At 34.1% G+C, this 27849-nt stretch overlaps 1 protein-coding gene across 1 annotated transcript in view; it reads right to left on the bottom strand.

The window, feature by feature from the left end:
• Window positions 1-5091: 5091 nt before the first annotated feature.
• ROBO2 (roundabout guidance receptor 2) overlaps window positions 5092-27849 on the bottom strand; it is a 636650-nt gene continuing 613892 nt past the window's right edge. Inside the window, exons 24-27 of the mRNA XM_051990556.1 lie at window positions 15653-15809; window positions 10738-10998; window positions 6036-6268; window positions 5092-5186 (exon numbers count right to left, since the gene is read on the bottom strand). Of these exons, the coding sequence (XP_051846516.1) occupies window positions 5092-5186; window positions 6036-6268; window positions 10738-10998; window positions 15653-15809 (746 nt within the window). The remainder of the gene's footprint in view (window positions 5187-6035; window positions 6269-10737; window positions 10999-15652; window positions 15810-27849) is intronic.

Genomic DNA, 27849 nt, shown 5'->3' with positions numbered 1-27849 from the left:
TGGTCTTATAATCAGGATAGATTGCTTTCCAGTTCTACTTCTAATGCAGGGGCTTTGTTAAATTGCAAAAGTTACTTAAACTTGGGCCAGCTAGGTGTTGCAGTAGATAGAGCACCAGCCCTGAAGTCAGGACGACCTAAGTTCAAATCTGGCCTCAGACACTTAATACTTTCTATCTGTGTGACCCTGGGCAAGTCACTTAACCCTAATTGCCTTAGCAGGGGGAAAAAGTCATTTAAGCTCTCAGGATCAAAGACAACTCTCTAAGATTATAAACTAGAAATTACTATTATACATCAGTAGAAGGAATTTCTTCACTTGGAGTTCTCTAAACCAATGAAATTAGTTTCTAAATTTCTAAATTTAGGATTTTTAAATTTCTAAAAGCCTCATCCCACCCCACCCCCACAAAGGGGAGAGGAAAGATGAAAAGTAGAAAAGGCTTTTATTAGTAAAACACCAAACAGTTCCCATAATCAACTAATACTGAACTTAAGGTATAGAAAGGTTTATCATTAGAAGTTTGATCAATAAATAGCTTAACTGTTGGCCAAAGCAACTCCGTACATAATTTACTAAATGAAAGAGTTGCTTCTGTGTACATAAGTGAAGGGCATTAGCCTTATTGATGTAATACAAATCTTTGAAACCAATATTATCTTACTTCTTTACTGTTAAAAACTTCACTTCCTTGTCTTTGCATTGTGAGTGTTTCCATCTTTTTCCTTTAAATCTTATATATTAAGATCTTAGCAAAATTGTTAAATGGTTTAGGAAGAATACTTCCTACAAGAAAAGTAACACCATGATTCATTTATTAGAAGTTCTTTTCTATGAAAAATTAGAACAGAAACATTTATGTGGCTAAAAAAAAATGCACCATTAGAAAATAAAATATAGCAAGCAATGAAATAAAAGACTGTAAACAATCCATATCCTTTTGACACTATATAGGTAAATGTATTATTAATACATACTTAAAAATATAATGAAAATGAATTTATGGCACTTAGTCAAATTTATTTTTGTTTACATTTTTCAGTAATCAAATTGTTGAAAAGCTAAAATTATTAAATTCACTCAGACAGCTAAAGAAAAAAGTATATGGAATGTTGAGTAGTTGCTAAAATGTTACTGAGCAGTAAATTACTATGAAAACGTGGCATCTTGATGTTTCTCTATTTCATTTTCAGCACTAAAATTAATTTATGATCAGTCATCAATTCATTTACATGTCATTTTATGCTAAATCCTTCCTTGCTGATGAATGCATATTCCTAGATCCATTAAGATTCAGTAAAGTCTGTGCTTTATAATATGACCTTCTTAATTGTAACATTACTATTTTTATGTGATACAAAAACTAGCAATTCCCCATTTTCTGAGCATATATTTAATCTATGAACCATCTTCCTGTATGTAAAATAAAATGTAAGTAATATGTACCTCTGAGCAAATCAATCCAAATATTGATCTCTGCCTTGGCAATAGATGACTTGAATAATTGATCTTGTCTAATCTACAGAAGTTCTATTATGTTAAAACACATTGCATATGCCCCCATCCTCTAATTATTTAATTCAGAAGATGGAATATATAATGCATATTGAGTGAAAAATACCTAAATGGTATCTTTTAAAATAGGATCTTTTAAACTTTATTTACATAGATGAAAATATACAATCAAAATCCTTTTTCCTTCCTTTATTTATGGAAATTAAAAAATTATACATAGAATAAGTTTTAAAGCTGCTGTCTTTTTAGAAAACAAATATTTAATTAATTTTGGCAAGGATAGCAATAATACAGAATTTTTGTTACTTGAATTTTTCCCTAATCATTTTTTGGTAGCAATTTCTATTCTTCAGGTCATAATTTTTTGGAGCTAAGGTACTAAAAGTTATGTATTCAGCTTCAAGGAAAACTTTCAGATTTTATCAAAGGTTTTGCATATAATTTGTTTGGTAAAGTGAGTTTTACCCGTGAAAGTAATAAAATAAGGACCTATCCAACTTTATATTCATGTGTAATTTTAACAATTAAGTAGGAATTTCTATTTGTTTCCTTTATATGGTGGGAACTTTCAGTCTACATTCCATATATTGCTATAGTAAAATCCTATGACCAACTATTGAGATGGGCTAAGATGTATTCCTGAACTGAGGTCACTAGTATTGAACCTATGACTGAATCTGAGATCAGCAAAACTCTCTTTGATTCCCTTTGACCAGTTCAGGTAATAACTATTATTGAAATAATATTTTTTTTCTTGTTTGTTTCATAGTTGAATGAGTTAGTAATATTACATAAAAAATTGAGAATTTCAGAATATAAATTTGGGAGTATTTGACTTTTCTGAAATTAGAAAACTGAAAAATTTTGAATGATTGAAATGCAAGGAAATAAACTTGATTAAATAGCATACATTAATTTTCATTGTATGTTTAAATATATTTAATTAAATAGCAGACTGAGTTTGAAAATCTTGCAAATAAATGTGAAAGAATGATAACTAGAGGAAGGCACAAATAAGGATGTTATGCACAGTTTTCTTTTATTGTCCTGACTCAAATTCCCTAATTATACTGACTCAGTTTCCCTAAATTGTCCTGCCTTGGTTTCCCTAATTGTTCTGCCTCAATTTATAGTTGTTCTGCTCAATCCTGCAAAACCACCCCTCCCTCTTAACCAGAATATTTGATAAGGATAAAAGATTTTATATTTTAGAATATCAGAATGTCTCTCCCCATCCCAAGCTATTAGAATATCAGATACTGTCTTATCAAGATGCCTCTCCCCATCTCCAGGGTCCCTCCCCCCATCTTCCATGGCTCATCTCACCCTGTCAGAGTCCCATTACCGTTCTCAGCACCCTCACTCTGCCCTTGCTTCGGTCTACCGTCAATGTCTGAGCCACATGTATATATGTCATTGAGAACTCAGATTGTTTGCTGTATTTTTGGAGATAATAGTCTCATTCAGCCCTGGGACCAAACCATGGATCCATTGGTCCCAGTAAATCTCTCCTTTTCAAATAAAATATTAAATACTCTCTGATCTCTATCTTGCCTCAGTTTCTCCGGGATAACAATTTTTTTTTTGATGCTAACACTTTAAAACATTATTTTTAAATGATTTCTATGGCCATTTTTAAACAGCTGCATTTAGCCATATAATCTTAATGTGGCTACCATTGTCTCTTAGTGAGTTTATTAGAAAAAGGGCAATTGATATTTCTCCTTTTGATTTGCCTTTTTCCTACTTCATGAATCACCATTGTTTTTTCACTTTTTTTTAGAGGGTCCAAAATATTTTTTTATTATAGCTTTCTACTGACAAAACATATTCATGGATAATTTTTCAATATTGACCCTTGCAAAAACTTCTGTTCCAATTTTTCCCCTCATTCCCTCCACCCACTCTCCTAAATGGCAGGTATTTCCATACATGTTAAATATATTAAATACAATATATGTATACATATTTATACAGTTGTCTTGCTACACAAGAAAAATTGGCTTTAGAAAGAAGGTAAAAATAACCTGGGAAGAAAAAACAAAAATGCAAGCAAACAAGTGTAAATGCTATGCTGTGGTTCACACTCATTTCCCAGTGTTCTTTCAATGGGTATAGCTGTTCTGATGAACCACCATTTCAAAGAAGTGGTCCTTTATGGATCACTTGTTTAAGAGAAAAAAATATTTATAGTGATTTTATATATATATATATATATATATATATATATATATATATATATATATATATATACACACACACACACATTAATGGAAACAGCCTAGATACCATGGAAGCTTCTGAAAGGAATAAAAGCAAGCAAAATTATGCTTAATTTCATACAAAGGCTTTTTAACCCCTGCCAGTATTGGTTAAGTTTTGATTATGATTCTGATTGGTTTGGGAGCTCCAGGGAATTCATTCTAAATATTATCCTGTTTTAAAAGGATATTCATTAACAAAAATACAAAGATAGTACAGAATTTTAATTGAAATAAATTACCCAATTATCTCAAACTATCCACAACTTTAGAGTTAAAGCTATCTTAGACCAAGATAAAAATCTTCTTTGTGGGCACTTAACATCTCAAAAGAACTGGAAAGCAAATGGTAATTTTGTGTTTTTATTATCTACCTCATTTAGCTCAATTAAACCAACCCTTAAGGGTCTGAAGGAAACAGAAGCACTTTAGCACATTACTCATTATCACACTATTCTTTCTAACATTCAGATTGTATAAAATATATGCACCCAGAAGCTCTATTTTCCTTTGTGAGAAGATACATTTGCGAGCAAGGTTAATTCTAAGCTCATCAATTAAGACTTTAAGCATACCTTCCTTGCAAACTTATTGTAGAAACCAGTGGTGAAGGGGGGGAGGGGGGAGGAAGAATAGTCTGCTACCTAAATATTTGAAATTGTATAGCTAATTTCATTTTTTTCTATTGGAAAGCAGGTTTTGTTTTCTTAGCTATAATAACTTCATTGAATGAATACTCAGGTGAATTCACTATGGTAAATATGACACTTTTTCCTTACCCTAGTCCTATATGAATATCTTGCATGATGCTAATAGATTAACATGTAAATGTTCAAAATGACAGTGTCCTGATCTACAGATATAATTATCAATTCTACTATTAATGATATGTCACAAAAGAGAGACATGAGTTTAGCTGATTTTAAAATTTTATTTATTCTTGTATTATCATTGTAAAGCCCATGCTACATTTCTAGGGGAAAAGCTTCAGAGCTATCAATGAGATATGCAAAAATGTGCAAAAATATAACCTGAAGGTGATTTGGCTAAACAATCAAAGTAGTTTAGTGGACTAGCACACTAATAAGTCACCTCCCTGAATTCTAAGATTTTAACTTTAATTCTGCAACCTTTAATTGAAGCTGGTTTTGAAAATCACAGCAGTAGAGCTACAGTTTTTAGATCTTAATTAGCTTGGCATTCAGATTAGCCTGAGGCCAAGGAGACAAATGGAAAAGTGGGATAGAGCATTGCACACTGTTCAATTTAACAAGGGATGCCTAGGAAAATTATAAGTAACAATGCTTCATCACTGTCACATTCCACTGTCCATCACTAGGAGCTTCAATATATTTGCAGAGCTGCTATGCTCAGATAAGAGTGTAAAATCTTTAAAACTTAAAAAGCAAACTAAAATTAAGTGAGAGAATATTTAAATGATCTTTTTAAAGTAAGGATATCCTAAAAATAAATGCAGAAATTAGTGGAACCCTAATGAAGATTGAGCATTTGTAATGAATATTTGTTTTTCTCAGTGAACTAAATCATCACAGATATGTAGAGCATATTTTTCATGCTTAGTAATGGGTTCATTATTTAAGGACAAAAACTATTTATTCATACATGTTTTCTATCTGCTTCAAAAGTAACTTTAGAGCTTTTAATTCTGGGTTCAATTTTTGATGAACTTTGTTGAAACTTCTTGCACTGTGGCAGAAATAAGACATTAAGGAGAAAATTGAATAAATAATTATTGTTTTCAAAATATAAAATTTTTAAATCCATGAATCTCAAATGTATAAAAATATATTTTATATAATATACATTTTCTTCATTCTAAAATAATACTTTGTGCTGTCCTTTAAAGGAATCTTGTTCTGAACTATTTTTTTTCTTTAATCAGTGAATACTTTACAGAATAAAATATCAGGATACACTTTAAGATTTTATGTTGCTTCTGATATACAAAATACATCATTTATAAAAGCCAATTAAAAAATGTAAGAGACATGCATCTTTGGTAAATGAGCTTTTCACAAGCTCTGAACATAATTAAGTTTTATTTCATGTCTTTAATATTTTATAAAATTCATGAATTTTCTTATCATTTTTTGCAACAAAGCATAAATATTTCCAAACCCTCTTTTAACATTTTGTTTGGTATTAATATATTTAAGATGCTACAGAAATAGAATGGAATAAATCTTGTTAAAACATATATGATTTGTGATACATTTAAATATATAAATAGGTTGTTACCTGTCAGAGAACTGTCTAGATTATCCATACTGGATCCTGGAGTCTGCTCTTGACATCTTAGGGGCCTGATAATTTCTAATGCTTCTTCCATCTCTTCCTCCTCCTCATCATCATCATTGTCATCATCATCATCATCTTGAATATCTGTCTCCAAATCTGAAATCAGGGTCCCAGAAACATAACCTAATGGTGGAACTGGGGGCTGAGGAGGTTTAGTATTGCTTTGGATGTGCCTATAAGAGAGAGGAAAGACATCTTTTACATAGCACATATTTAAGATATGTAAAACCCAAAATGGCTGTCTTTCTAATTATGATAGCTTAGTTATGAAAATAGCTTATCTTTTAAGTCTCAATAGCTATGCCTTCCATTTCCATTCAAGAATACATATTTTAAAGATTTATGTTCCTATCATTTAGTTTAAATATTATATAGATGGCTAGGTAGCACAGTTGACAAAGTTCTGGTCATGAAGTAAGTCCTGAGTTCAAATTCAGCATGAATTAATCAAGTTTCTTCCTCATTTGCTTAGTTGTCAAATAGGGATAACAATAGTACCTACCTTTCAGGGTTGTTGCAAGGAATAAATGATAAAATATATGCAAAGTGTTTAGCAGTGTCTGGCATATAGTAATTACCTAATACCTGTTCCCTTTCTCATTCCTTATGCAAAAGTAAACTACTACCTCACCATACATGAGCCTCCTAATAATATTAAAATTGTATAGTATGGTAAAAAGTACATGTGGAAGTGAGTTAGGAGATATAAATTCTAGTTTTATTATGCACTAACTAGTTATATTTAAATAAGTAGTTATCTAGTTCTCTTAATTTTATCTAAAATGAGAGAATCAATATGATCTCAAATTTTGGTCAAGGCTCAAAATACCTGTAAATGTTCCACTCTTTGATCTCTCCTTCATGTCTAAAATTCTCTCTGTTAGTGCTGTCATCCATGGTTTTATTATTACCTATAACTAAAATCAATGTATTGGGTTTCTATCTCTCCCCTAGTCTACAAGCACATTTTTTCAATTGCTTCTTGAACATGTCTAAGGTGTCTTTAGTAGACTCTATATGCTCAAGCCAAATCTATTTTTTTCTTGAAATGATTCTTTCTTCCAGCTGCTGTGTTTCAGTAGCAACATATTGGGAACTTGGTCAGATGAAAGAATGAAAGGGAAAATAGGTGGATTTGAAGATTAAAATGGGAAGGAACATGATTATAGTCCCTTGATGATATTTTAAGGATATCAGGAAATAATTAGAGTATCTGTTATTGTAGTGTGGAAGTAGGCTGGATTAATAGGATCATAAGTAGAGCAGAAAATGCAAAAAGACAACAAATATAATGAGCATAGAGAATGTATTGGCCAAGATGGTCATTTCCAACTCAGGGGCACTCTTTTGGATGCCATTACGTCCCTAGGAACCTAATCTTCTTGCAAGGTTATCCATACTAAAATTCACATGTTGACAGTATGCTTTGACTCTGAGGCTCCTCTGATTTGAGAAGATGCAGGATAAAGAATGAAGAGTTCCTTCCACATCTTCTATTTAAGGAGGGTGCTCAGGACAGTTATTTCATAATTTTCCATCCAGCTCTAATCCTCTGGATTTCTTCACTCCTCTTACTATTCTTCTCCCTCCCCATCTCTTTTTTAATTTCTCTTTATTTGTTGTCTTTCTCCAATAGATAGCTAGCCTCAAGGACTGTTCTTTTGCCTTTAAAACAATTCCTAATATTTAGCAAGATGGTTGACACTTAATAGCCACTTAATAAATGTTTATTGACTACTTAACTGAAATTTTGAGTTTCCTTTTTTCAACCAGTCTCTATTGGTGGATGTCAGGCTAGAAACAGGAGAATTAGGAATCAAACACAAGTTTATTTACAAAGTGAGGAAAATGGGTTTGCATACCAAAGTCCTTCTGAGAAGGAAGACTCTTTAAAGTGGGGTTTTAAAGTATGAAAATTACAAAGGGTACAGTTATTCAAAGGCCTGCCTGATCATGTAGTAGTTGAGGCTTGTTCAAAAACACTCTCTAGTTCTAATCTTGCCTATAGAAAAAAATACAAAATAGAAAAAAAGTACAAAACAATATTATTCAAGAAGTTGGGTCTTGCTGGCGAGACTTACATGAACTGATGCTAAGTGAAATGAGCAGAACCAGAAAATCATTATATACTTCAACAATGATACTATATGAGGATGTATTCTGATGGAAGTGGATTTCTTCGACAAAGAGATCTAACTCAGTTTCAATTGATCAAGGATGTACAGAAGCAGCTATACCCAAAGAAAGAACACTGGGAAATGAATATAAACTGTTTGCATTTTTATTTTTCTTCCCGGGTTACTTATACCTTCTGAATCCAATTCTCCCTGTGCAACAAGAGAACTGTTTGGTTCTGCACACATATATTGTATCTAGGACATACCGTAACCTATTTAACATGTATAGGACTGCTTGCCATCTGGGGGAGGGGGTGGAGGAAGGGAGGGGAAAAATCGGAACAGAAGTGAGTAGAAGGGATAATGTAAAAAATTATCCTGACATGGGTCCTGCCAATAAAAAAGTTATTTAAAATAATAAAAAAATAATAAAAAGCATGAAAAAAAAGAAGTTGGGTCTTGGTTTTCTACCATCTTGACAGCCTTATTAATCTTAATATAACATCAATTATAATAGCAATCAATTACAATTTAAATTGGATTCCAAATTTCTTAATTGTTTTTCCTTTAGCAATTCCCTAATACTGTGGCTGCCTTAGAGAATACTTGAGAGCCAGAAGAAAAGAAAGAACTGGTTCAAAGATCTCCCTCTCTCCCTCCCTCCCTTCCTCTCTCTCTCTCTCTCTCTCTCTCTCTCTCTCTCTCTCTGTCTCTGTCTTTTCGTGTCTCTCTCTTCGTCTCTGTCTCCTTCTCTCCTCTCTCTCCTCTTCTCTCCTCTCTCTCTCCCTGTCTTCTCTCTCCCCGCCCCCTCTCTCTCCTCTCTCTCTTTCTCTCTATCTCTCTTTCTTCTCTCTCTCCCCCTCTCTCCTCTCTCCCTCCCTTCCTCAAGATATGTAAAGATACATAATAATAAATATTTATACACACAAAGCATTTTTCCTTCCAAGAGTATTGCCCTTTCAGATTTTATGCTAGATTTGGTAATTTGCTATAGGGAAAACACTTATTACATCCTCAGGTCATTGTTCGGCTTCTTCTCAGAAGACTGTGCTATAAACAATATGCTCCCAAGTAACCAAGGGATACACTCTAACTTTAGGGAAGTCAGTTTTTCTCTGTAGAGATCAGTTTACTAATATCTAAAAGAAGGGGTCAATCTATAAGATTGTGGATTGGGAATGAAATAAATTGGAGGCAGAGGGAAGAGGAGAGAGGTCAGACAGTGCAATTAACTGCCTCTCAGCTCCTTGTATCATCATCATCCTCTCACATGAAGAGATCTATTCATTCTACAAGTCTGAGTTAGACCTTCAGCAGTCACTGGCAGGCAGTTCCCATAAAACAACATATGGTACCCAACGGGGAGCATAAGAAACACAAGAAACAAAAAAGCAGCAGCACTTGAAAGCTGTTTTTGAGCAGGATCCTCCCAAAGTTCTTCAATAGCCCATGGGGAAGAAAAGAGAGAAGAGACCCAGTAAGCTTTTTTAGTCGGAGGTAATTAAATGGGCCAATACATCAAAAGGCTGAGCCAGAAAACTGATGAGAAACGTAAATGCCTGTTCTGACTGTACTCCTCTTCTCTGTTTGATTTGTCTCCATGACATCTTACAAGGAACATCTGCAAAGACTGCTACATTTTGGCACCCATGGCTTTTTCAATTTATAAAACTAATATAATTTTATAATTTGGAAGAAAAAAAAAGACAGTAGCCTGGAGTTTACAATCAATTTTTTTTCTTTATATAATAATGATTATAAGTAACATTTATATAGTGTTTTGATGTTTGCAACTTACTTACCTTACAACATTGTAAGGTAAATACTGTTGTTATCCCTATATTACTAATGACTAAAGTGATGTTGAGAGAATTTAAGTGACTTGCTTAAGGTCAAACAGCTAAAAAAGTATCTGAGGCAGAATTAAATTTAGGCTTATCTGACATCTTAAGTCCAATCACTGGGTCATATACAAATAGCTGTCATAATAAATTTGGATTCTTATGTATTACATTTTTTTCTTGCAAAATATATGCATATGCATGTGTAAATGTGTGTGTGTGTATGTGTGTGTGTGTGTGTGTGTGACCTAAACAAGTTTCTGTGAAAGAAACCAAAATTGAATGTCAATAATCATAGTTTATTACAGACACAAACTACACATACCTAAAAATGTTATGTGTGTATACATACATACATACAATTTCAATTTAACAGAGAATGAATGAGGGAAATGGATGGGAATAAATATTAATATAGCATTTACTATGTGTCAGGTTTTTGAAAGTCAACTATATACAATATATGTTTAATTGAATTGTCAGAGAAATATGTATTCCAACCCCAATTTAGAAGAATTGTCAATTACTAAATATCCTAATTGGTTTATCAATTATGAAACATGGGAATTTGTCTATGTGAACTCTAAAATATCTTCTTGCTGAATTCTTATATATACTTGAAGTCAATATTGTATATACATGCTGGTCTTTTTAGATCTCCATTATTTCAGTTTTGATATTTACCATGTTTGCTTTGTTATATCAAACTGATAGGCTCTGGTCAGCTCATCAAGGTGAGCCTGAAGTATGGGTTGCATTTCTTCATGTGGGGAGGGTGTTAAAGTTGCAGTAGATTGTTGTCCAAATGAGACAGCAGGTGAAGAGGCCACTCCTCGAACAGGAGGTGTTGGGACTCGGTCATCATCTTCCTCTAGCTCATCCTCCATGCCTTGGTGCAAATATGTTTGAACTGGTAATGGTGGACACCAGCCATCACTATCATAACTGAAATTTTCAAAAAAATAAAAACAAAACCACAATTATCTTTACAGTTAAGCAACAAGCAAACTTTATGTCACCAAATTTAATTAGTTCTATTGCCCCTTTGTCAGTTAAATAAAGAAGCATCGTACTATATATCTTGCCTAGTGAATATTGAGAAGGATGACAAAAAAATCAATTTTGCCTATGAAGTAACTTGTTAAAGGTCAAGTATAAAAATCAAATTAGTAATAGCAATACAATGAAGTGAAATAGTAGCAAAGACATGTCAATATACCTTTGCAACAAAACAAAATACTGGTTTTTACCTAGTGTCATGAGCAGTTTAAAAAATGTTCAGTATTGGGAATGCTGAGAAATATAGTTTGGGATACTTTTGCCAAGTGGTATATTATCCAAAAGGATGTATTAAGAACAATTATTCTGGGATGCTGTGTATTCAGAACAAAAATAAATTTATTTCTAATGGAGCCATATTACACATTTTTTTGAATTGTAAAAATTTTAACACAGAATGGATTCTTAGAAATTCTTAGCTAGCTTCTGAGCAATTAGAGATCAATATGTATTGATTGTGTATTAATAATGGAAAAATTGAGTAGAAAAATCAGTAATTTGAAATTTTGAGGAAGAAAGATTTTATATATATATATATATATATATATATATATATATATGTATTGCTGGTAATTAGAGTTTAAGTGAATTGAACAGGGTCACACAGCCAAGAAGTGTTAAATATCTGAGGCCAAATTTGAACTCAGGTCCTCCTGACTTCAGGGCTGGTGCTCTATCCACTATACCAACTCCTATTACACCAACACCTACACCAACTGTCCCTATTATTATATATCTTAACAAAGTAGCAAATAGTGACACTACCACTCATGATATATATTGTCATAATTAATAACAGATAAGAGCTGATATAAGAGCAATATTAGAGAATATAAAAATTTGTGATTATGTTCATGTGTTTTATATACTCATACATTATGAACTTTTTTAATATTCAATGCAATTTTTTTTATTTTTAATATATTGAAGACAAATAAAATCAATTCTGTTACTTATGATGTGAAAAATATTAGATCATTCTAAAACATAGAGCCTATACAAACTTCCTTTTAATCTTCCTCCAGTAGTATCTTCCATTCTAATCTATTTATGACTTTCTGGTACATTCATTTTACATTTATCCAGAATGTTTATCTTTTATATTTAAAAATAAAAGTCACTCTTGAAATTTAGAGATTCAGATTCTGACTTTTTTCCATTACCTCAGGAATTTTTGGGGGGGGGGAGTGGCTAGGGGGCAGGAGTAACAGGACTTAGCATGTAAGAGAGTTAATAAATATTTATTGAGGCAAGGTACATTCAGCAAAACAATGAAATCTGTACTTTATTGTTGAAGGATGCTTTACCTGAAACTCTTTACTCTATATTAATCTCGGAGAGTTTTTGTCCATCCATATGTGTGTATGTATATATGTATATGTGTATGTGTTTGTAGACAAAGTTAAGCTCATGTCACAAAAAACTACATCAATTTAGTATTCTTATATATCAAATGAAATATAGTAAATATAGCCTATATGAAACTATAGATTATACTTTAGCTATGTAATAATACAATTAAAACAACATATTTCCAAGTTACATAGATAACAGATTCTCAGACCTTAAGTTCAATATATAGCTTTATGTCAAATACACTATGCAAATATGTTTCAGTTTTTACAAATAGGAAATATTTATGTATAGGAGATATGTTCATATGTATAGCAAAAATCTGTAATTCTCCTGAATATGATAAGGTCAAGAAGACAGATTAGATTTATTTGTAAGGACCAGAGAGAGTACTTTGCAAACATTAGTATGTTTTATTGAATTTGATTTGTTGACTCTGAGGTGGTGAGGAGTTCCATATTCTTGTTGGGTTTGTTGAAAAGCCATCACATTATTTTTCCTTTACAAGTTTGTATTTTAGAATTGCCCTTTCTCCCATATTTAAGATAAATCCTAGTTGCCACTAATCACTCTTACTTTCAGAAATGCCAAAAACCTGAATTTCTCTCTTTGGGCATTCTCTTTTCTAAGAACCTATCTAATATCTAACATTGTTTGTAGCTTTAACAGTATTTGTATCTTTAACATTTATCACAGAAAGTAACACATTGCATTTTATCACAAAAAGAGGAGTATGGTTCTTTTAGTATTTTATTATAGATGTGAAATTTCTGGGGAAAATTGTATCAATTTACTTTGCATATTAACATCTATATAGGGTAGATGACATGAAAGGGAGGCAACAGAGGGCATTTGTAACAAGAAAAGATCAAGTTGGCATTATACATCAATTTCTGGATTGGAATGTTATTCTGTAGAACTCAGAGTAGATATTCCATTGAAAAAGTTAGGATGTTCTTTGTTTATTGAGATGAATAGGAAGGGAAGATGAGGTGTTGGGATGAGACTATATAAAACACTATGTGAACTACGTAAAAATCACTTTGACATTTATGAAAACTAAAAAAAAATTCAAATAATTTGTGCCCTTTCCTGTGAAATTATACTTTTATTATGTGCTGTTAAGGAAGTTTGTTTTATTCCATAAATTAAAAATAAAAAAAATTAAATTTTGGCAAAATATTCTGGATATATACTTGTTAAATAAATAAATCCAATATTTAACATATGTAGCACAAAGAGGAATTGGTGATTCCAACATCATGGCAAGGGTTGACTCATATTATGAGGTGGTATTGTGAAATGTTATTTGTTCTTCATTTTCAAAGACATACACATGACATGCAAGTGAATTGGATTTAAATGAAGGAGAACTGTGCAAAGCCACCTGCCTCACTTTCCCCTCCAGAGCCATCTGGGTCAAGTGGCAACACACAGTTCCAAATGATAGGAGTAGGCCCTCATTGAATAGGAGACCTTGGCTTTTTTAAGCTAAGGTCTTCAGCAATCTCAGTTTTGCTGAGGTTGTATCCATTCAGTAATTAAAGCTGAGTAGCAATTAAGATAAATTCTTTGTCTTATTTAATAATAATAATAATAATAATATAAGAATTTATTCAAATAAATAAATGAATAAATGATTAAATCAGGAATAAAGTAATTGACTTAATAGGAAGAGCTGAGACAAAAATTCTGCCTCATACACTTTACTGTCTGTTTGATGATCATGGTCAGGTTATGCAAATTTTTTTCATCTGTAAACAGCATCTAGCTCAAAGAGGTGTATTAAATGAGATTAAATAAGGTATTAAATAACATATGCATAATGTTTTGCAAATCTTAAACTTCTGTATTAATATTAGTCAGTTCTTATAAAACATTTAGGAATATAAAGACAATGTCTTTATACAAATCTATTACTATTTCATTGTATTGTGCTGAAAGAAATATAAATGTGCTAAGTGCAGATGACTAAAATGGGTAATATTATACAATACTAAATACATATACAATAAATATATATGCTAAATACATATTTAAATATACATTTGTAATCCAAGTCTTAAAGCCCAGTAGTATGAGATTCTATCCTTCCTGATAAAGATCAATATTCTGTCTCTATGTGAGGGACAAGGCAAAGTAAATAGAGATCTGTTTTGTTTTAATTCATTAAAATATACATGTCATGTTTTTAAAGAGTTGTGGCTAAAACAAAAGATGACCAAAGAGACTTTTCTAATTCAAAAACTATATTTAGCTTTTCTTACTTTTCCTACATAAAAACCTATGATTCCCTTACTACAACAATAGTTGGTGTTATCTGATCAATTATCCTATTGTGATGATATTTTATTTAATTTCTAGATACCAAGTCATTAAAAACTTGTAAAGAATGATTAAGGAACTTTATTCTTTTTTTGGCCTTTTCTAAGAGTGGCTTCTTAATGACAGATTAAAAATCAATACTCAGTATATGAAAAACCTTGCATTTGTCAGTAAAATAATGTATAGCAAACATAAAAAAAAAGATTAAAAAGAGTCTGGCCTATCAGATACAGAATGTATCTTTGAATTGAAAAGATGTAGTTTCAAATCCCATCTCTGACACATAATAGCTTCGTGACCCTGAAAAAATTACCAGGATGTCATTATTCCAGATAGTTCTATAATTATAAGTTGAACAGTTTCAAATTGTCAACATGAATTTATTAAGTGCTTACTCTATTCCAGCCACTGTGCTAAGAAGTGAGAACACAAGGAAAAACAAAATGTATTATTGCATTGTGATATAATCTTTCATTGGCAGAGGCAGTTCATTTTCTCAGAGATCTCTTCAATAAGGAAGGCTCAAATTAAACAAATAAGTTTCACAAAGCATAGAACGATGACAGAGACCCAGAATAAGAACAAAATATAAGGCAGCTATAATGGTAGCCATCTCTAGGGCAGGAATGGTGAGGGAGAAAAAAAAAGTTCTCCTGATAACTGTTTATATATTTAAAAGCAATAGCCAGTTGTATGCTCTTTCCTGTGCAATTATACTTCAATTGTACTATGTTATGGAAATGTTTGTTATATTCCATAAATTACAAATAAAACAAATTACACATACACACAGGCATGCACACACACACAAACACACACACACACACACACACACACACACACACACACAAAAGCATATTACCCAGCTTCCTGCTGATCTGCTGCATAGTGCTCTAACTCTGAGCCAGGGAGGGGTTGAACTGGAGGAGGAGGTAGTGGGACATTAGCCCAGGTTGATCCATTGTTTTTCTGGGATTTAGAAGAGTTTTTATTTTTCTTCCTTTTCCCACCTTTCCCACCTAGAAGCAACAAATGTTTAGAAATACTGAATATTAGTGCATTTTAAAATAATCCAAATAAATTGTATAAGATTTACTTATGCTTTCAAAACACCTTGACTCACTGCGTTTCTGTTGTTAGGAGTATAGACAGTAACGTGATATAAGAAAAAATACTAATCACTCAAAATGACATTTTCCTTTTCATAGTCATTATAACACTTAAGAACTGAATAGGTTAAAATGTTTGCACTTTCAAAGTACATTTATTGATATATTCATGCATGATACATTCCTTGTTCAAAAAAATAATAAACCATAACAATTCTTTCAAATGTCAGATTTTAGTACATATACGATGATCTTTTGCATAAGTCCTCTGTGGAAAATGGAATATCTAAAGACACAATCCCATGCTTTACTATCATCTTGATAAAACCATCTTGATAAAATTAATCCAGAGCAGAAATATTTTTATTTTTGAACTCTTTTTTTAATAATAGCTTCTTATTCAGGGGTGAAACAAGTTTGCCTACTATCACCATTACTATTCAATATTGTATTAGAAATATTAGCTTTGGCAATAAGAGAAGAAAAAAGAGATTGAAGGAATTAGAGTAGATAATGAAGAAATCAAATTATGATGCTTTGCAGATGATATGATGGGATAATTAGAGAACCCTAGAGAATCAAATAAAAAACTATAAGAATTCACAACTTTAGCAAAGTTGCAGGCTGCTAAATAAGTCCACATAAATCATCAGCATTTTTATATATAACCAACAAAGCCCAAAACCAAGAATACAAAGAGAAATTCCATCTAAAATAACTGTAGATAATATTAAATATTTGGGAATCTATCTGCTAAGGCAAAGTTAGAAACTATATGAACACAACTACAAAACACTTTTCACACAAATAAAGTCAGATCTAATAGGTTGGAAAAATATCAAGTGCTTATGGGTAGACCAAGCAAATATAATAAAAACAACAATACTACTTAATCTACTCATATAGTAATTCCCAAAAATCAAACTCCCAAGAAACTATTTTACAGATATAGAAAAATAATAACAAAAGTGATCTGGAAGGACAAAAGGTCAAGAATTTCAAGATAATTAATGAAAAAATGCAATTGAAGGTGGCCTAGCTGTGCCAAATCTAAAAGTATATTATAAAGCAGCAGTCATCAAAAACATTTGGTATTGGTTAAGAAATGAAGTAGTCGATCAGTGAAATAGGTTAGGTTCACAGGACATAACAGTCAACAAATATAGTAATCTAGTGTTTGATAAACCCAAAGATTTGTGGTTAAAAAGGCTTTGTGGATAAAAACTTACTATGTGACAAAAAATGCTGGGATTATTGGAAACTAGTATACTAGAAACTAGGCATTGACCCACACCTAACACCATATAACAAGATTAAGACTGAAATGGGTTCATGATCTATGCATAAAGAATGATATTATAAACAAATTAGAAGAACCTAGTATAGTTTACCTCTCAGATCTATGAAGGAAGGGATTTATGATCAAAGAAGATCATTATTCATTATTGAACACAAAATAAATAATTTTGATTATATTAAGTTAAAAAGGTTTTGTGCAAACAAAAGTAATGCAGACAAGATTAAAAAGGAAGCAATAAACTGGGAAAACATTTTTTACATTCAAGGGTTCTGATAAAGGACTTATTTCTAAAATATAGAGAATTGACTCAAATTTATAATAATTCAAACCATTCTCCAATTGATAAATGATCAAAAGATATGGTCAGATAATTTTCAGATGAAGAAATTGAAACCATTTCTAGTCATATGAAAAGGTGCTGTAAGTCACTATTGATCAGAGAAATGCAAATTAAAGATAACTCTGAGGTACCACTATACATCTCTTAGATTAGCTAAGATGACAGGAAAAGATAATGACGAATATTGGAGAGCATGTGAGAAAATTGGGACACTGATACATTGTTGGTTGAACTGGGAACAAATTCAACCATTCTGGAGAGCAATTTGGAACTATATCCAAAGGGTTATCAAACTGTGCATATCTTTGATCAAGCAGTCTTCCTCCTGGCCCTTTATCTCAAAGAGATCTTAAAGGAGGGAAAGGACCCACATGCGCAAAAGTATTTGTGAAAGCCCTTTTTATAGTGGCAAGAAAGGGGAAACTGAATGGATGCTCATCAATTGGAGAATGGCTGAATAAGTTATGGTATATGAATGTTATGGAATATTATTGTTCTGTAAGAAACAATCAACAGGATGATTTCAGAGAAGTCTTGAGAGCATCTTAAATTATCAAGTATTATTTATTATTTTGAACATCAAAATCAAGTTCAATGTAAGTAGAGTGCCGGTGCTCATCATTTATTATAGTGAGAACATTACTTCCAAGATAATATAGACATTCTCACATTATAGACAAAAATGGCAGATGTCATAATTAGTTCTTGAACAGCATAATAGAGAATAATGTGAGAATATCTATAGTCACTAATCTTTTTTCCTTGACTTTCTGTTACTATTGAAAACAGTATTGATCTTTGGAATCTTAGGAAAAGAAGTTCTAAGGATCAGGAGAGAAAATGTAACTGTCAGTATAGTTTAATAGTAAGGGGAACCTTCCTAGGTAACATAGAATGATGGATAAAATCCTCCCTGACTTTTTTCTACTCTCCTGACAATTTTTACTTTACAAAATGACAGAATAATTTTAGAAGGTATCTTATTTGATAGATAATAATAACATTATTACATTCAATAGGTAATTTCTATTAACTGTTTAGTAGAAATTTCATTGAGTCTAAGTTACAAACTCTAATGTAGATCCAGTAACTAGTTTCCATCTTGAAAGAACTGTTACTTTTATGTTGAAAAGTTACAAACTTACTCTTCTATTCTATAGAATATGTTGACATGCTATGGAAATTCATGAAAATACAGACACAATTACAGTAAATTATAAGTATAATTAATAAAGTATATTCACTTTTAAAGGGAAATCCTTAGACTTTCCCTTTAAAAATGAAAATACTTAATTTTGTTAGTGTTAATGTTCATATACTAATTATATGGTATATGAACTATATATACCACACCTATCTTGCATATAATAATAATTCTTATTATGAGTAAAATCAGGATCCTAAGAATTCAAATGACTCACCTATGGTCAAGCAGTGTCTATGTCAGGAGTCAAACCTAGGCTTCTAGATTCTAGATTCAACAAAATGCTTATTAATCGATAATGTCTCTATTATGGAAAAGTGTACAGGGCAAGTTATGGGTGCTTCCTGTACTTTGCATGTAGTATTTGAATCTAGAAATATGCCTTATAACTGGACTTGGGATTTGGAAGAGTGGCTTCTAAAATCACTTTGATCCAAAAATATCACCTAGAAGAGATCACCTATCACAACATCCTATAATGATTAAAAACAAACAAACAAACAAACAAAAACCAACATGACTCCTCACTCAGAAATGTGGATACTCAGAACCACATTCGGTTTTGGGCTGTTGGAGCCTCTGGCTCAAGAAGCATTTTCCCAGGGAGAATACCTGCATTCTCTGACAAAAGGCCTCCATTTGTCACACTTATCTATAGAGAAAGGGAAATTCTGAAAATCTGGATAAGGTAACAACAACAAAAAAAAAAAAAAAAAAAAAAAACTTTTTTTTTTCTTTCCTATTCTGTAGTGGACACCCAATCACCCAGGTTAGGCTTGGGCTTTGTGTCAGAGTCCCAGGCTCGAGCACAATTCTCAGGAAATGCCTCATGGGAATTGCTGTAGACTGACAAAAGGCCTCTTTGCTCTATGATGTCTAGACACACGACAGGTGCTGCAAGAATTTGGGGGAGAAACTAAAAGCTTTTACCTGTCCAAAATGATATGAAATACCTCTGCCTCTAAACATCCTTCCCTAGGGCACTATATCTTGCTAAAGGGTAGCATGGATAATGAAGCACTATCTATATTAAACATATATGCACCAAGTGGTGTAGCATCTAAATTCTTAAAAGAGAAATTAAGAGAGCTGCAAGAAGAAATAGACAGTAAAACTATAATAGTGGGAGATCTTAACCTTGCACTCTCAGAATTAGATAAATCAAACCACAAAATAAATAAGAAAGAAGTCAAAGAGGTAAATAAAATACTAGAAAAGTTAGATATGATAGATCTCTGGAGAAAATGTAATGCAGACAGAAAGGAATACACTTTCTTTTCAGCAGTTCATGGAACCTATACAAAAATTGACCATATAGTAGGACATAAAAACCTCAAACTCAAATGCAGTAAGGCAGAAATAGTAAATGCATCCTTTTCAGACCACGATGCAATGAAAATTACATTCAATAAACATCCTTCCCTGAGAAGAGACATCTGGCTTGAGAAGAATGCACTAAATAGAAAGCTTAAGATGCTTAGATTTTTTTAAATAACTTTTTATTGATAGAACTCATGGCAGGGTAATTTTTTACAACATTATCCCTTGCATTCACTTCTGTTACGATTTTTTCCCTCCCTCCCCCAGATGGCAAGCAATCCTTTACATGTTGAATAGGTTGCAGTATATCCTGGATACAATATACGTGTGCAGAACAGAACAGTTTTCTTGTTGCACAGGGAGAATTGAATTCGAAGGTATAAATAATCCGGGAAGAAACACAAAAATGCAAGCAGTTTATATTCATCTCCCAGTGTTCTTTCTTTGGGTGTAGCTGCTACTGCCCATCTTTGATCATTTGAGACTGAATTAGCTCTCTTTATCGAAGAGATCCACTTCCATCAGAATACATCCTCAAACAGTATCATTGTTGAGGTATATAATGATCTCCTGGTTCTGCTCATTTCCCTTAAGATGCTTAGATTTTGCTGGAAGGGAATCGAACTCCCTCTATCCAGCCAATCCAGATACAAAGGAACCTTCCTTTGCATCTCAAAGCACTCCTAAACTCCTTTTACTCTCATCTGACCTGAATCCTGGGCCTTCCAGATTTTCCAGGATTCTGATTTTAAGCTCTGCCCTCAAACAGAAACTCTGAGACACTCGAGAGGAAGTGTCTCTTTCAGAGACTAAGGAGAAACCTGGCCATTACTCTGGGACCCCACTCTCTCAGGGGTCCAAGGTCCAGCACTTTCTTTGATCTGTCCTGGGGAGATAAATGGAGAAACCTAGAGAAGCCAAGCTTGAGCCCTCAAGCTTCTCCCACTCTGTTGTTACATACAACTGCTGGAGTTTTTAGTGACAGCAATCAAGCTTCAGCCAAGGAGATAGGTCATGAAATTAAAGCGAGATTTGGAGACATGTCTCTCTACCCTTGGCTGCTACTCCCAAAAACTACAGGGGTTAAGCTGTCTCCCCAATGCCCTGTTCTTAGGCAGAAGTTTGAGGTTTGGTCGATCTCCCCCTTGCTCCAGTGCCAACATGGAATTAACAGAGGAACCTTCATTATTCGGGAAGTGTCAGGGTAAGAACATTTCTCCTTCACTCTTACTCTGCAACTTGGGTCTCTCCTCCCTCCTCCCTCCCACCCCCACCCCATAGAGTGGGGATTACAGAGAAACTCAAGACCTGTTTCAGACCTCTCCTCTGTCCTTGCTAGCTTGGTAACATGTCATTTAAATGCTCCTACCCTGTCTCCTTATTGGGGTTCTATATAATGGGAAGACTGGGGATTCAATCTTATCTTCTCAAATCTTCAGAAAAAATTTTTCACCCAAATTTTAAATTAACAGAAGTTTATTGGATGTCCAGACAAGCAGAGCCATACCCACCCCAGACCCCTTTGTCTCTTAAAGAAGTGGCAGCTTCTAGCTCTCTCTGGAAGCATGCTTGTCCCATATATTTTAAAATCGGATCTGGTTTCTCTGATTTAGTCATCCTGCCTTAGAGCAGTGACTGTCACAGCCTTTTTAACTGAAGAGGTCTCAAAACTATGCTTTTCCATGCTCACAGGGCTGTCTAGAAAGAAAGGGGATTCCAAACTGCTTTTTTTGTTTGTTTTTTTGCTAAGCCCTTTGCTTAAATCTGCCTCAGCTCCTTGTGGAAAGGAGCTTCTCAAAATAGCACTCCAGGAAAGCAGGCTATGTCCTTTCTCTCACTCTCCTACTTAACTTTAAAGGTGGGAATTTTTTGCTCCTAGCATAATGTTCTCTCCTATTTTTCTTGATTGGCATTCCATACCCCTGCCAGCAATTAAAGGTCTGCTTTCCTGTAGGCTCCAACTTTGGCCAAAGTTGCAACTTTAGGAAAGTCCATTGGGAATAATGGCTGAGGAGTAAAATTCCAAAGCAATTCAATTACATTGGGGAGAATCGTGCAGAGAGTTAAGAGAGTAAAGTTTCTTTCCCTTTTCATTCCCTGACTGCAGCAGGACCACATAGAGTCAGAGGGAGAGACAAAACTATTTGTAAACTCCTTAACTATTTTTAGTAGGGAGCTCTATGGGAAGTGTTAGGTGGGCTATCAGCATTCTTTTTTTTCCCTTTCCCTTGTGCATTTTTTAAAATTTAATTTAATTTTATTTTATAATAACTTTATATTAACAGAATCCATGCCAGGGTAATTTTTTTACAACATTATCCCTTGGACTCGCTTCTGTTCCGATTTTTTCCTCTCCCTTCCTCCACCCCCTCCCCTAGATGGCAAGCAGTCCTATATATGTTAGATATGTTGCAATAGGCTATCAGCATTCTTAAGGCAGCCCACAAATGGGACTTTATGCATTTTTCTTCAAAAGGCCCAATTTCTAAATGTCATCATCCCAATCCTGGAGAATACCTTACTTTTAATCTGTTCCTGAGAATTTTTTTCTCTAGACTTCAAGCTGTGAATTTTCAACTGCCTTCCAACCTACTGATTGGGATACATGACACACAATCAGATGTTGGCTTCTGTCTTCAATTCTCACACCATCTCCTTCTGGCTTGGATCCCCCAATATCTCTACAACCTTAATCAACTTGAAGTAGCTATATGAAGTTGATATCTTTGTCCTTTTTCCCCCGAATGAATTTAAGTTTTAACTGCTTATGGGGGGATGAAAGGGAAAGGGAACTATTCCCTTTAAGATTATCACTCTGAGATTGTATCCCCTTTTCTGATCTCAGAGATCAGGTTCTCCTAGGATCCAAGAAGTCAAGACAGAGCTCAAACCTTTCAGGATAAGAGAAGCAATGAATAGTAATTCAGGGATAAATCAACTCCCATAGAAATTCTAAATTTTCATTCCATTGAGGAATCCTGGTCTGATCAGCTCTGGCTGTCCCAGCCCCCATCAAGAAACCCAATATAACAGCCTCTCTCAAGTAAGGTCATTGCAGATGGATCATGCACTTTGCTAGGACTCTGTCCACTGAGCATTCTCCTTAATAGATGTTTGCACTATAGAAGTCAGTCCCTTGGTGTTATGGGCCAGAACTCTGAACTTGAAACAAGGATTCTTACAGGGTGCTAAGTGGAATTGATGAGACAGTGGTTATCTAGTTTAGCATGGTGATTAATAGTTTTCTAAATTCAGTATGATTGAGTTAATCTTGTAACAAATAATGGTTTCTTAGTGATATAATGATTGGTTTATACTCAGTGTAGAGCATATAAGCTGGGAGCTTCAGCTAGATTGATTCAGAAGCACAGAGCTAGAGAAGACAAGCAGACTAGAGGCTGAAGCACAAGCCCTTGGACTCAGACAGATTCATCCCATCTCACACCCTGTGGTGGCAGGCTCTCCTCCTTAGCTTCTCCACTGAAAGCAAGACTCAAGAAGGCCTTTAAGAAAGCAATGGAGCCCCAGGAAAGGAGACAAGACTTTGAAGGAGATAATAAAGGATTTGGACTTAAACCCTTGGCTACTCTGGTGGTGATTACTGCACTGAAAAGAAGGCTGTTCCCAGAGACTTTAGGAAAACCAAACAAAGAACTTTACACTTTGGTCAACTGATTTCTATCCAACAATAAACTTTCATTTTGCAACGAATAATTCGGGAATGAATTATTCCTGCAGCCGATTTAAAGGGGATATTTAACAACTCTCTTATTGCAACTAACCTCTTAATTACAGGAATTGAGAGCATCCACACTACATCAGTGGGATTCTGATCATTATCTCCAGTTCAAACTGTTCCCAGCCCAAACCTCACAAAAATCCTTAAGCTGAAAAGTACAAATGCAGGTCTACATGTTCTATAATTCCATTATCTATCAATTCTAGATATACCATAGAAATCAATGAATAAAAAGGTAGTACTAAAAGGATATAGACCAGAATATTAAACCACAAACTTTAATTAATGTTTCCCTTACTATGGCATCTGTGTACTAACCTTCTTTGCTATCCTTTCAGTGAAGTTATAAAAACCTCAGGTTAATCGTAATATCATTACCATACATTAATCCTACCATCCCCACCCACAATGGGCTTTTTTATAAGAATTCTGGTTAACTACATGCACATTTCTGATGTAATATGATTTTGTGGTCCCCTGATTTTAGGAAGGCTTCTGTTCTAAAAACAAATCATTAATCCTAAATCTTCTGATTTTGAAGTCTGCCTCAGGGATTTCCCATACTCCCAATCTAAGAACAACAACTGTCTGATTCTGAATAGACCACTGTTCATTCATTGCTGACTGTCATATAGCTTCTGGCCTCAGGATAATTCCAGGGACCAAATTCCTGAGACAATAGTGATAATTTTTCAGTGATAAGCAAATTCTAGAGACCACTTCTAAATCATAAAATTAGCATGTCAATGACAGAAAGCTGGATAAATGGGTCTCCTTGCTTCTGTTTCTCTGCTGAGTTCTCTTAGAATTCAGTCCACTTGTAAAGTGATACAATTACAATAAAATCTGACCCTTGAGTAAAGAGATAGGTTTAAGCCTGCAAATTCTTTTGAGACCTGATACCTATCTATGACCCCAAATTTTGGGGATCTCCCTCCAAACCTCAACATTTCCACCAAGGCTTTAGGACCACCCCATGTTAGCAAACTTCTCTTGTAACCTCATCATCATATATTGTGATGTAATTTTTATCTTGCTTTATTGCGTGCCTAACTAGTGGTGGGTTCCTAACAGGAGCACAGCTTACTCTGAGTGCATGACTCTCATTAATCTTAATAAATGCCTTTACTTGATTAGGAGATAGCCTGATTCCTGAATTATTTCAAAGATTATCTGCTGGGTCCCCAATATTTCTGGTGTCCAACATGGGGCCCAAGTTTTCAACTTACTTTCTTTCAAATCCATAATAAATCCCCCTTTCACTCACTTTAGCTGGTGTTCCTCAAGCCCCTAAGGAAGCTTGTCAGTTCTTTTTGGGCTTCTCTGCCTAACAAATTTCCTCTCACAGAGGATACTCTGGGAGTTTTGCATGTGCTAGTTTTCTCACTCCATGCAGGACTTTTTGTGACGGCAAGTGGCTTAAAATGAGAATTTTTCAAGCTTATGACATAATAGGACAATCTTTTGCTCTCCTGTGAGATTTCTCTCTAGGTTGTCTCCTATGAAATGGGAATAATATCAGTTTACAAGACTTAACAAGGAGATACCTTATAAAATGTTATTATATATATATATATATATATATATATATATATATACAGATACATACACATATGCATATATATATATATATATATATATATATATAAATGTATTTTATATAATTATAAGAGTCTATCCCAAATATAATGTAGAGGACCAGGAAAGGTGGCCTACCAATGGCTCCCTTAATTATATCATCATTTTTTAGCTTGATTATTTTTCCCTCTGCACAAAGGGACATGGATTGAGGTTTCATAGGTCTGGGCCTTTATGGCACTCATCAAGATGTAGTCCTATAGGATGTAATGCAGATTGTTCCCAGGCAAATTTGCTCCAGCCAAATGAATGCCAAACAAAGGGGATAGGAAACAATTTTATATTTTTGACAATCTCCTCCTCATAACCCACTTCTTTCCCAAAGCTCCTGTTCTCTCTCCACAGGATTCCAATAATCTTTATTGGGAAGTTCTTGGTCTACTACTGTTTCTACCTCTTTATCCATCCAAAGGCCCTTTTCACTGGTACTCTGGACCCTTACACCATGACCTGAACTCTACAACTTTCTGATGATTCCCACTCTTCAGTCCCTCCCATACAAAGACCAGAGCCCTTTTCCTCCCTCTTCAAAATCTCAATTCAGATACCTTTATATTACACTGCTCTCTGTGAGAAGTGGCAGACTCACAGGGAAGAAAAATCAAAGTTCATATACCTTTTTCAATATCTAATCTTTCCCAAGTTAAGGAAAAACTTGGTCAATATTCTGAGGACTCCACTAAATTCACTGAGGGCAAGGCTATTGCCCTCCAATTTGAGCTTGCTTGCAGATATGTTAATATAATTAATTACCTCCTCCAGTTGCACAATTTAGAAGAAAAGGAGAATCTAGGATTTAGTCCAGAAATTTGGTGATGATATGGCTGAGTCTTCCCCCCTCAGATACATACCTCCCAGGAGTTAATGCTATCCCACTTGCAGACCCAGGGTAAATTTACTAAGAGGGTAACAGAGACAGATAAAGGAGAGATTACATGCTGATTTTGCCTCACAATGTATGAAAGGGATTAAGAAACAGATTAATTATGAAAAACTAAAATTACTCAGGAAGCTGAGGAAAAACTCCTTTCAAGTGTGACTTGAAAAGTTTCTTAAGAATACCAACTTAGACTCCACTTCTACAGGGCTAATGTCCTCAGAATGTACTTTTTAAATCAATCTAACCCAGACATTTAGAGGAAGCTGCATAAATTAGTCATGAGTTCCCAAATTTCCCAAGCCCAGCTTTAAGGGTTTTTAAATGGGAGTGATCTGCGCCAGAGGATTAGGAACGCAGGGCTAGAGCTAGGAATAGAGAACAGGCTCAAATTTTGGCTGCTGCCATATCCAGGACCTAAGTGGATTTGTGCTTCCAGTGTCACAAGCAAGGCCCTTGGTCTTAGGACTGTACAGTGAAGGTCAATGTCAAGTTAGAAGAAAGTCCCCAAGCCCATGCCCTGTCTGCATAAAAGAAGGGACACTGGACGAGATACTGACCACAAGAAGGTCAAAATGACTCCTTTCATTATCTTGCACTCAGGTCTCCTCAGGACCAGCAGTGCCAGGGCTCTGGATTTGGTCATAATTCCCCTAACTCCATCAATAGCTAAATCCAGGGTAATTTTGATTGTAGCAGAGAGAAAACTGGTCATTTTGTCACTTTTTGAGGGAGTATCAAAGAAAAAGCAGAGAACCTTTCTAGGTATGGATGAATTTTGTAGAATCTGGATACTCATTTTGGGGGTTATTGTAAAGCCTCTTCATGATTCTATTCAGGGTCTTGACTCACTCCTGGAGACTGGAGACTTAACCCTCTTAAGACTTTTGAGACCTTTAAAACTAAATTAACCACTGCCTACTATTATCCCTAATTTGGGAAAACCTTTTACTTTGTATGTTGATGGATGAACAGCAGAACCAAAACTCAGGAATTTTAACTCAGTCCCTAGAACTGGGTCCCAGGTCTGTGGCTTACTTTTATGATCAACTTGATTCTGATACTACACAATCTGGTAGAAAAAGCCTAAACTCATTGCCCTCACTAGAACTTTAAAATTGCATAAATGACTGAGAGTTAGCCTCTGTACTGGTTCTATATATGCCTTTCATGTTTTACATGCTCATGGGGCTATATGGAACAAAAGGAGATTTTTCACAGCCAAACATTTTCCTGTTAAATATGCAAGGGAAATCTTAGAATACTGCAAGCTGTCTATGAATCTAGAGAACTTTCTATTATATTTCATAAAGGATATTGAAAGAGGGGGATCTCTTCCAAGCCAGAGGTAACAGGCTTGCAGAAACCTGCCCCATCTGCTGCACGATTACCCCATTACCACAGCACCATTACTCCCCTAGCTCCCAAGTCTCATATGCTTTCTAATAGTCCCCAAGACTAAAGAGATCATAACTGGATTCTGCCTGCCTACCTCTTTACAGAACAACAATAGTTCAGCCTTCACATCATAA

This window comes from Antechinus flavipes, chromosome 3, assembly GCF_016432865.1.
Source record: "Antechinus flavipes isolate AdamAnt ecotype Samford, QLD, Australia chromosome 3, AdamAnt_v2, whole genome shotgun sequence".
Classification (NCBI taxonomy): domain Eukaryota; kingdom Metazoa; phylum Chordata; class Mammalia; order Dasyuromorphia; family Dasyuridae; genus Antechinus; species Antechinus flavipes.
The sequence above is the reverse complement of the archived record's forward strand: the minus strand, read 5'-3'. Positions and strand labels throughout refer to the sequence as shown.